Raw genomic sequence first — 12,663 nt, forward strand, 5'->3', positions numbered from 1 at the left:
CCCTTTTTCTGTAATCGTTATGTGAAATGTCGCTTGTAAAGGGAGCAACTTTTTCATATTTTTTATTCATTATGAGAGATGCTGGTTATGAGAGGTTCCACTGTTTTATTAGATATTACATAGATGGAAAAGTCCATTAAGATGGGAAAATGAAAATCTTTCGTTTACAGGGCTTATGATCGGTTACAGCCATTCATGTTCCCATCTCAATAGACTTCAAATATAAAAATAAAACACTTGTGTAAAACACTTTGAAAAAATATATTATTGTAAACCGGACTAGTTTTGAGGGCTACATTTGTTCTCATCAACAGGTGAGTTTGTATTTTCACCTGTTGGTAATAACATCTGTAGTTCTCGAAACTAGTCTTGTTCACATTATTAAAAAGTGGTCTTAAGCAAGGGTTTTATTTTTATACTTAAATCATGTTATTCCACAAAGCTAATTATGTAATATAAATTCAATAAATTCACTTAATAAGATAAAAAATAAAGATATCAATAAAAACCTTCAATAATATTTTCAATGTTTTGATGAATCTTGCTCGTGAATTTGGACACAACACAAATATTTGGATTTAGCTTCACATACGTTGGATGATGAATGCGTCACAATAGATATTAAGAATAAGTGGTTATAGACTGAGTGAAATTTAAATAAAAATTAAATGAATTTTCTTTAATTTTTCTTGTTTATGAACTGATTTCATTTTGCGTAACGTTTACTACCCAAATGCCATAATTCATTACTATGACTGGTATAATTAGCTGGAATTTTAAAGTGTATCGTTGAAATTTCAAATCATATTGAAACATTGGCAAGAAGTGCTAATGGCGCACACCCTACTTGCCTAGAATGATGAGTTTCCTGACTAATGTTCTGATAAATCACTTAATTTTCACTTTCAGCGTACTATGCTTGGAACATGGAATATTGAAGATCTCCGTTGGTACATTGGCCATGAAAAGAAAAGGAACCCGCACAGCAAGTGGACTGTGACTTTTGTCAAAAAGTACAACAAAGCCCTTCGGTAAATATTCATTAATACCTATTTTTTAAAGAAATAACTCATAAAGCTTCAACTTTTAAAGGTTTAGGATTTCAAAGCTCTCTTTAATTTACGTTTAAAGTGGTAAAAACAAATTCTGTTTCAATTCTAAGTTGCAAAGATATTCTCAATAGATGTCACTATGTGTTCAATATATTTGTACATTTTAAATAATTGATTTTCTTTAGTAAAAGCCCATTTAAAACGGCGCGTCTTAAGATGTAATTTTTGTATGAGCGGCGCTCCGTTTACAGAAAACTATGCATCTTAAGACACTTTTGGCAGTTAACCTGTTAAAATCGCGATGAAAAAAAAACCCTGGATTCAGAATGTTTGTTATGTATATTTTCGGCTGTGGATCTCCAAAACTAAAGAAATACCAGTTTTGATAGAAGAGGTATTTCCTCATTTCAGATAGATAAATAAAATCCCAGGATTGCTAATTTTACATATTACGGGCCCCAACACGACACATGGCGCAAACCATCAGTTGAGGTTGCGGGTTAGTTTGATAATTCACCTGTCAAAAATTTTCACCCACAAAAGTTACAAATTGTTTCAAGTTTAAAAAGATCAATTAAAAACCAACCAATTGACAGTCAATACAAAATTTCAGGAGCGATATTTGTCAAACTTTGGGGAAAATCACTGAATAGCTGTTCCTAATACATTGTAATCTTCTTTTTTAGTGGCAAAGATAATCCTTGGTTTGGGTGCACAATTGCCGGGACCTCGGTGGAGAACCGCAATCAACTGCTTAGTGCTTTTCTGCTGGCCGAGTTTTCCACCGACATTCTACCGACACCGCAGCTCATCTCTATGTAATTCTCAAGATTCCAACACTTCATTCCGTGATTCCACTACAAATATTCCCTTATTCAAATCTTTATATATCGTCCCATTCAGGCAAAAGTCCGTAATGCATAAGGCAATCCATTAAGCGACTAGCAGAATCAGCCATCGGCTTCATATACTCTTGCAGCATTCTAACTGAGCAAGTAGCTCTCCCTATCAATCGCGAGCCACACTGTAACATAAATGTGTCATCTTAGCCAATTAGCTAGACAGTCCATTGACATCTGCCATCTATCTCCATATATTATGATATTAATAAATTACTAAGTACAATTTGCAAAGCTTGACAGCTATACGTAATACTATTTTACAAGCATTTACTGATGCTATTTACCTGAGTTATTATGCCACACGCTTCTTGCCGAGATTTCAGACCGCATACACTTTATAACCAAACATTATCGCTTAAAATATGATAATTAATTCTGGAAGTAAAACTAAGGTTAACCTGAAAAAGGAAACTTTGGCAGCATTTGTTAGTAACTTTTGCCTGAATGGGACCATTTATATATCATGCCAATCATTCTTTATTAAGAAATAACATCTCCAATCTTTCAAGAATCGAATTGGCCATATTCTATAACATATATCCCGAGTGCAATATCTACAACGTAAAGTACACATATAGGCCTGTCGATAGATCTGTGGGGGCAGCAATATCAATGTCAGCTTTGGAATATCAACTTTACAGCTTCTCCATATATTTTTTTTCTTTATTTCTCTTAATTTTTAATTTTTCCTTTTTTGGAGATGTTTTTCTTACTAAGGCCAAAATTATCGTTATTCATAGGCCCGGATTTTTGCTAGTGTTAATCAAATGAGAATATTAACACATAAACACGATCAGATAAATCCGAACCTAGAATTGTAAAATACTACAACATAAAAAAATGTGGGTATGTGATCAGTCTATGAAGAGAAACCATCAAAAAATTGAATAGGTTCACAAAATTCCAAATTCTTCGGGCAAGAAAAACCATTGTGAAAAACTTACTGGGTTAATTCTTCTTATGTTCATTTTGCAGTCACATTAGTTTTTTTTAATGAAAGTCATAATCACAGCATTGTGCACAAAACTACCGATATGCCGGTGACACTATTTAATATCATGACAAAATCCTCAAAATTTTGCGAGATTTTTTAAACTTAAAGATTTTCTTGATCTCCCGACCTGGAAATACCAGCAACGATAAGCCAAATAACCCAACCAGTTCTAACAGTGCCAAACAAAAGAATCCTGATTGGACTGCCCTTTTGCACCATTGGGTGCTGATGAGGGTTAGAAAATAAAGAAAACTATATATTTTATATTTTTTCATCAATATATATTTTCTTAATGTCGGGAATTCCTTTTTTATTTACAATGTTAAGTATTTAAGATATAACATTTATGAAAGTTATAAAAAAAAATCTTTAACACTACACCAGTTATTAAGGAGATAAAAATTTCCAATGGAAACGGTTCGGTTTTGTTCAAAGTTACCCAGATCAATAGAATTTTCTTCTATGTTCTGACGAATTCTCGTCATAGGTTATTTCCGCACCCAGATTTTCATGAGAAGTTAACATGATTTACTTTAAGATTGCCATGTTTCCTTCTAGCACTGTTAAATATATTTTTATTGTATCCTTATCACATATAGGGTATTCGGGGAAAAGTGAATCATGTCCACACAAGTTAAGAACATTAAAGTATAAACAGATGATTAATACAGTGATATCAACACATAATGTACGCTGCACTCAATCAATGGTTCTGATTAATGATGTCAATGAATCTAATTTTGGCATTTTACCCCATAAATATGAAATGACAATTTTTGCTAGGCCTATTTTGGCTATCTTGACGTAGTTTGCGCAGGCGCCGTGGTGTAGCTGGGTATACGCTCCATTGCGCTTCTCTGGGTATACGCGCAGTTGCGAAGGATCCCTATCCTTACTATCCTACATGACAAATGAGTCTAGGGAATTTTGAACTGTTGAGTTTATTACAGTTCTCTTTCTGCCCATTATATCCCTTATCAGATTTTTACTTTGAATAACTTAATTAAATTATTCTCATCATATAATATGGACTTGAACACTCCTCTACTAAACACCCTATATGTTAAAATGTCCATTTTGCCATATTTGTAATAATCAACATTCAGTAAAGTTGTCAATATTTACGTCACTCATGATCGGTCATCAATGAGAGGTCATAAGTGGAAATTGCTAATGAGCATCAGTGACGTTAAAATTTACACTAATACATCACACATTAATTTTTTTATTTTGTATTTACTGACCTAAAAAACAAAAACATTTAAATTGGAATAAAACAACAACTAATCGCTTTATTAATGTTCTTATCTCACACAATTTATGTACAAGAAAAAAAATTCAACCATGGTTCTCTATTATGATAGTACGTACATCACACAAGCTGTTTAGTCATTGTTTTATTCTTAAATGAAATGCATTCCATCAAAATATGTCAGTAATTAAAAAACAAAAAAAATACACGTGAGCAACACGTGACAAAAGTGAAACTTCTTAAAAAATAAAGAATACGAGAGGTTAAGGGTGAGAGACAGGGAGAGAGAAATAAATAAACAAAAGATCATGTAAAGCAGGTATGTCAAACTCGCTGTAGGAAAATATCGGGAATTCAATATTTTCGAGATAACGTGAAAGAATCGCATCTATTCTAGTTGTTGATTTGGGTTTGTTGAAACATAATGATAAATATTACTTACATAACACATGGTACCTCAGCTGTTCATATATAGCGTCTAACATGTTCATCTACAAGGCAACAACACCACCAACATCAACACCATCTTATTCTATCACTTTGTACCGTTGCGTATATGTCGCTCTTTATTTGCGCATCTCTCGTGGCGTCAGAATGTATCGCTCTCTTTCTCCTTCTCTCTATGTTATATATTCCTTCTCCCTAACAAAATGTTACGCGTCCTTGAAATTTCACTTTCAATTGCCGTTGAATTATCAATTCGCCTCCTAAGAAGTTTCACTTTAAAAAAAAACTAATAAAAATAAAAACAACAAAAAAATAAAAAATCCTTTTGGCTTTAAATTAATCTTAAAATTTAAATTCGTAATTTAAGTAAGACTGCATATTGTCTTGATGGAGCCTAAAGGCATGCATATGCTTTGTAAAAGAATTATATAATTGTACTTTTTCAGTATTTCAGACACAGTGATTTCATATATCGCTCACTCCTTTCAAGAACGTCATAAATCAAAAAACTTGATTTTTCAGGAGAACCTTTTTAAAGTTTATAAATATAATACAAAAATTTATATCAAGCCACTTATTGAACTTTTTACTGTGCAACATATCTTTTTAGGTAAAATCTGAAGGTTTTTTCTCCATTTGAAAAATATTTAGTTTATTTCAAAAATAATTCAACAATACCTTTTCTTCAAAATGCAAAAACAACACTTTCTGCCCTGTAGCGGGTAAATATTAAGTTAAAAATATGTCTCTTTTGCTAGGATATAGTACATTTTCTGGGCATTCCGAAAACATGCACAACTAAAAATTTACGATTTTTTATTTATGACGTTCTTGAAAGGAGTGAGCGATATCATCACAAAACCAAGCATTTTTCCCATATGCTCGCTAACGACTTATTATTGTATTGAATCCTGTCTATGAATTGATGTCTTGCATAACATACCTAATTCGTACAAGTACTAAATGCAAAAAGTTTGTTAAATGAAATGCGTTTTCCCATAACAAAGTGCATTTTCACAATCTCTCTGTTGCTTAAAATATTGTACAGTAACATAAAAAAAAGATACTATTTATATATTTTTTTTTAAAATTTTTTAGTTAGACTTCAATTTAGGAATGTCTACCGAGGCTTGCAGGGTCAAATTTTCTTGTTCCATCATGGCTTTTTGAAAAACATATCCAAGGTTGTCTATTTCTCCCTCTTGTTCAACACCTGCCGGAAATATGTAACGGGCAAGGGTGTCATTGTAGAGATTGTTGATCCTGTTGGCCTCGGCTGAGTTTAGATAGTGAGTAAACTCCTGAATCACACCCCATCTGACCAGGATGTGCTTGATGGCAGCAGTTGAGATTGTTCCTCCTTGTTGTCAGATAAAACTTCCCTTTGAGACTAAAAGTGCTTGGATCTCTTGAGTTGTACAGTCCGTTGTGTGAGTCACGTAATGGACAAATGGAAAATTCATTGTGTGCAGCGTTCATAATGCTGCACATTCGTTATGCGAGGCATCACTGTAATGGACATTGAACATAATATTCCAAAATGTTAACTGCTATTAGTTTTACGAATAACCGGAATTTTCATTTTTGTCTTTGGCATACCTTGAGATGATATTATCTACCATTTGGTGCTATTCTGTATCTGATCCATAATGTTCAAAGTATAAATACAGAGACCATCTTACACTAACTACATATTTAATAGTATGTCATCACCCGAATGCATAACTATTCTATGTCATATACAAGTCAATTTCCTTTTTATTTATGTACTAGTTGTACCCGTCAAGCATTGCTGTGACTCAGTCTGGTTAAATAGAAAATAAAAAATATATACAAAGCACACATGTATAATTTCACAATGTCTGTAAAGCAATGAAAATATTTTTAAAAATCTATGAAATAACAACGCAATCAAAAACATTGAAAGTGCCAAAGCATGCTGCCCGCCATGAGCGATGTTTGGTATTACGTATATTGCTGTATATTCAACAGATGGCGCTGCTATTGCGTTAAAACAAAAAAAAAATTGTATCATATGTTACATTTTCATTTATATAGAATGTGTTCTTTATGCTAATGATATTGCTGTGTAGAAAGTTCTTAACTCAGATAAAAAGCTATTCAAACATAATCAATCTAAAAATTGAAAAACAAATATACTAAGACCTCACTTTGTGTCGTAGATACGCTCCAAAATATCACAACGCAAATTGAAACAACGCAAAGTGAATTGCTATTTTCCATTGGAAATCATATTATAAACATCAAAGATAGGTTACCGTATTTTTCATTCAGCCCTTAAATGTTAAAAAGGATATTTACATAATAAAACAAAAGTAAAACTTTATTAATTTATTTTAAAACAAAAACAAAACATAGAAATTCAATCAAAAATTAAAAATATATATAAAAAATAAATAAATTATAAAATTATGTACAGATTCTGAAGCTTCAGGCCATTGAAATATCTTTTTTTTTTTATTTGTCCAAAGTTTGCTGAACAGCTTGTTTTTTTTTTGTTGAGGTAAAGTTCCTTGTAACAATTAATATCATTTGCTACCGCACAAAAAACTTCTGCACTTCTTTAGCTATCAGGATTGATTTTTGAAAAAATCTCCATTGCTTCGTCAATTAGATTGATTGCTTTAGAAATTTGCCGTGAAGTTAAATTTTGACGCTTACTTATATCTAGCGAGCTGTCTTCTTCGTTAGCGATTTTCAAATCCAGTTGCATCAATTCCTCGTTAGACATATCTTGGCTATGAGAAGCTAACAATTCATTTATGTCAATTTCCCCTTTGTCGATTCCCCGAAATCCAAACAAAATATAAATTTACAAAACGGGAAATTACCGTTTAGAAAATTGAAAAATGATTCTCTCAATAATAATAAAAAACAACGCAATTCGAAAAAATAACGACGCACAGCGAAAATGAGCCTTAATTCAGTAACGACGCAACTTGGAAAAAACGCTAAGTGAAACGACGCAAAGCGAGGTCTGAGTGTATGTACTACTTAATCATTGAGAATGGTAACTTTCAAAGTCAGATATACTTTCCTATAAAATTTATTTGTATGCAGTTAGAATAGTTCCGCATTCGGGTGACAATGTGTTTTACACTGTGTTTCATTTGATAGGGAAAGATTCTCTATAAGATAGTCTGGTGAGTCCCTTTATATACATACTTTTATTATACATTTGACATTCACGGATCTCTACATTATAATATATATATTACAAGAACAAAAAATAGTCGTATTTTATTAAAATCAGATGACAAGAGGGCAATAAAGTCAGATATTGTGGGGTAATTACTACAGCTAGGTAATTCTTAACACATCCTACTCATCGAACACTCTCCCATATCCATAATAATATTACAGCCATGCGTTGAACATGTTCATATCATCTTCCATGCATTGAATTGAATATATTACAGTGCTAAAAGTTGAGGAAAGTTATTAGTGTAACTATATACGCTTCAGCTTATGTCAGTTTTTATGAAATACCCGTATAATGGGTTGTTGATATACAAATATAATTCGGAGGGTGAACGATTCTTTTATTTTGAATAACATTTATTGAGTGTTTTAAAAACACGAAGGAATACACTTCTAATTATGTTTAAACAGAAAATAGAATTTGATTTTTGACAAAGTCATGGGTTTTCAAAACTTCATAAATTTCCAATTCCTCTGTATGGCATTTAGTGTTTTACCCGCAATGAATGTGTTAAGGTTTGTCGTCAAATTAAAATATAAGTAGTGAACAGTATAATAAATAAGTTCATATATTTTTATAATATTATATAAAAATAAAATAAAATAAATTATTGATGATTTCAATGTAAGTATTTGACATGTGCTGCTCAGATAATAAAGAAATATCCTGTGTGGCTAACTTGAAAACATTGAATTTCAAAATTCCTTAGTAATCACCCCACAATATAATATATTCTAGTGATAAATTTGATCAAATCTAATAATCATTATTTACAAATAAAAATGTTTTATCTTATCCACAGGAACATATATATATACCTGCAATTGTATAACTACGAGTATATTTGTCGAGTTGTAAGAACAGTACCTCAGAAATGATGATTTAACTTTATATCTCTTCTTTTTCTATTAATGACAACTTTTTTTGTATAAAAGATGGTAGGTTTTTTATGAATTATTCTACCTGACTGGATTATTCACACTATAGTTAGTGTAAAAACGATAGATGCTCCACCTCTACCTGAAACATCTATAATACAATAAACTGTGGAGGTTTAACGGATAACTGTCGGATTCGTCAGTATCCGCTGGTTGACTGTAACATGAGACATGCTTTCTTTTGTATTTAGTTTATCCCCTATTACAATTACGTATTATGAAATCTCAAAAATATATTTAATATAATTAATAAAATAAAGTTTCTCAAATAGTCAGTTTCATGTAATGTATCAGAGATGGAACTATTACTTTTTATTTATCCCATTGGAGTGGTATTCATTACCCTTTTTCAGTTTATTACCAATTCTTTTAAAGAATTTGTCATTCTATTTGATCACTTATGTCTATTGTGTTATTTTTATTTCTCATATTCCTATATTTTCATACATCTAACCATAAGTACATATTCCCACATCTATATTGTCCTTATAAGGAGAAGTGCAGTATCTACAAATAAATCCATTTTTTTTTTGGAATCTTTCAAACATTCAAATTAGGACTTCTTCACAATCTTCAATATATTATGGCTCATTCATTCAACACTAAAGATAAAATATCAATTTACTTCATATTTACATATAGTGGTTTATAATTGCTTCCATTTCAACCATTATCTCAGAACTACCCGGTTCGTAGATGCCTCTCTCCTTAGTTGTGTTTTACTATACTTGACAAAATACAAATAAAGCCTTCTGGGGTATCATTTCTTTACACTCGACACACATATATTATATAAATAATGTGTTGGTATAATATTGAAATATAGTAGAAGCTGGTTATAACGCGTCGTTCAGATATACCGCGGGTCATATTTTGCCATTTTTATTTTAAGGCGACCAGCGTAAAAACACATACAAGCACTCCAAGGTAAATTAAAATAGATAAATTTTTGAAACTGTTAAATTTAAAAGATTTAGCACATTAAGTTGGCCTTGCTTTTGATTATTATTCATATTTTATAAAAATGTATAAAAATAATAAGGAATTTTTAAAAATGATTTGTTCAATGTAGAAAATTCATATTTTTTTTAGAAAAAGAAAAATATTTGTGTTTTTATTATTTACAAAAATATTTCAATTTCATACTATTTCTGTGAGCCTAAGCGGCTCATTATTAGAAATAGGTATCAAATTGTGGTAGAGTGGGTTCGAACCGAGAAACTCTGACTTAAGAGTCCGCGACACTAACCACGGAACCACAACCCGACACACATTCATAATTTTGGACAATTTGTTTAACATATAAGGCGGGTCAGATACACCTCCCGCAAACCCGCGTTATAACCCATTTCTACTGTATGTAATTGTTATTCTTAATGTGTGGTTTTGTACTATTTAGTTTATTAAGACAAAGATTTATTGTTTGCCAGTTTTGTTATCCATATTTGTTGGTAATAAATATTTTGTATACAATTTTTGAAAATAAAAAATAAAAAACGTTAATTAGCCTTTTTTGCATTCTGATCCCTATAAGAAATCATCCCCATCAGATTTAACAATTCTTCTTCTTCTTCTTTCCATGTTCGCTCCCTAGGTGGAGCATATGGCCAACACGAGTCGTCTCCAAGTCACTCTGTCACGCGCCATCTCCTTGGCTTCCTCCCAGGTCAGTCCGGCGTCTCGAAGTTCCGCTGAGTATAGTTGGTGAATGGTCGTCAGCGGCCTTCCGGGGCGCCGGAATCCTTGGGGTTGGAAGAAGAGACATGAGGGGTTGATGCCCTCAGGTGGCATTCTAAGGACATGTCCCAACCATGTCTACCTTTTTCTCTTCAGGACTTCCAGTATGAGGGGCTGTTGAGTTCTTCTCCTCACATCGTAATTCCTGACGAAGTCATACCACTTTATACCCAGTATTCGCCTCGGGCATCTATTTTCAAAACTTGCTAGTTTTTTGCTTTGAGCTTTCCGTACACATCCGTACAGCAACACTGTTAGGATGCAGGCGTTAAAGAGATGACAATGGTGTCATTTAACTTTTTGGGTTTGTAGAAATGAGAAACTTAAAAAAAATCTGAAGCCCACATCTGCCTGCATATTAGTAGTGTAAATTGTTTCCATGATACAAAATGATCCAAAACCAAATATTTTTCCTATTTTAATTATGTGCAGTTGCAAATTACCCTATTATTGCATGTCTCGATTAACGTTTTGAATGCGATTGGACCACCAAAGTTGCTCTAGTATATCAAGTTTTGTCATGGTTCTATGTGCCTAGTACTGAGCTTGTCTTACACAATACAACTGTCCTACAGGAATGTTTTGGATTTATATGGCTGACTCTCGCAAACTTCAGACCAAACAATTGTACAGTTCTAACTTTGTGTGAACACTATGATTGTAAGGTATTTTCAAGTGAAATAGTGTATGAAGATATGGAATGTAACGTCACATTGTAGCGCTACACACTGCCAACCCATCACTGGTTACAAAATACAATGTTTCCCAAACTAACATTAGAATCAACTGTATTCATTAAGTAATTAACACATTGTTAGCGGGAAACGCTTATAAGCGTGTTTCGCATACTGTTGGTAAAGAGCGGGAGATGCTTATAAGGGTTCTATTTGCTTACTTTTGATAGAGCGCAAGAGACGCCAGAAAACATTGTACAGATCAGAATTGGGTTTGCAGTAACTTGTGATTAGAATATGACCCTAATTAGGCTCAGCGTTGATGAAAAAACTGCCCGACAACAATGTGTTAGTAAACAGATTTCTCATAATGTTTTATTTCTCTGACTAACTGTGACCCCTTATATCTCATGACGACACTCGGGTTAAGAAATGGTGATCAGACGAAACAAAATGAAAATCCTAGGTAAGTTTAATTAAAATTTAAGGTTTTTAATGGAAAGTGAGAGAGGTATGAAACTTAACTTGTAGGAATGGGAGAGAATGGAAAGCATGGCTAAATCGTAAATTCATATCTTGCTGCGTCAAAAGACAATATAGCCTTACAGCATGTATAACTAGATGTGTGCAGGTAACATGAGGATACTGGCAGTGCATGTCTGGGCAGACTTGTCATTTAATTACAACTGCCTATCCCTGTAGCGAAATGACGTGATGGTAGTTGGAGAAGACAACTTGGATTTAAAAGTTTTTACAAACATTCTACTAAATATTGGATTTTCACAATAGGGAAGATGTATCAAGATAAATATTAAATATTATTTCGAGAAATAAAAATACTTTGTGTTCTGATCCACTCACATTTTTATTAACCAACTAGTTTCGGCAACAACCTGTTGCCCTCTTCAAGGTTTAATTTATGAGTCATATAAATTAAACCCTGAAAAGGACAACAGGTTGTTGCCAAAACTAGTTGGTTAATAAAAATGTGAGTGGATCAGAACACAAAGTATTTTTATTTCTCGAAATAATATATCAATATGATCCACAAAGTTAATGCTGTCAATATTCAAAACATAAATATTAAATTTTTATTCAAAAAGACATTTCTCACTGCTAAGTTAGATACAAATGTGTTTGGTCAACATTGCATAATTACAACTATGTAAAATTAATTCAATATATTGTAGATTCACAATAATGGGCAGAACGGTAAATGTTATAATCACTTAAGCCAGTCAAGGCTATGATGAAACATTGGGATGTTCAGACTTCCATATTCCCTTCCTACAAACAAATTGAAGTTTCGTTTCTATCGAGATACCTATAATACAAACATTGATTTAACGCTTAATAACTAAACATTAGTCTGGCGGACTACGCAATTAAAAACCTGAAACTTAGTCAAAAATATTTATTAAAAATAGGAATCGGTTACATGGCA

General features: G+C 32.4%; 1 protein-coding gene across 1 annotated transcript in view; it reads left to right on the top strand.

Annotated features, from left to right (window-relative positions):
• Positions 1-10,311, top strand: part of RhoGAP15B (RhoGAP_ARAP and RA_ARAPs domain-containing protein RhoGAP15B) — a 41,160-nt gene extending 30,849 nt beyond the window's left edge. The window contains exons 11-12 of the mRNA XM_088260871.1: positions 910-1,031; positions 1,739-10,311. Coding sequence (XP_088116997.1) covers positions 910-1,031; positions 1,739-1,874 — 258 coding nt within the window. The 3' untranslated portion in view covers positions 1,875-10,311. The remainder of the gene's footprint in view (positions 1-909; positions 1,032-1,738) is intronic.
• The last annotated feature ends 2,352 nt before the right edge of the window (positions 10,312-12,663 follow it).

This window comes from Brachycentrus maculatus, unplaced genomic scaffold, assembly GCF_059751285.1.
Source record: "Brachycentrus maculatus isolate JH-2025_06_01 unplaced genomic scaffold, ASM5975128v1 h1tg000144l, whole genome shotgun sequence".
Classification (NCBI taxonomy): domain Eukaryota; kingdom Metazoa; phylum Arthropoda; class Insecta; order Trichoptera; family Brachycentridae; genus Brachycentrus; species Brachycentrus maculatus.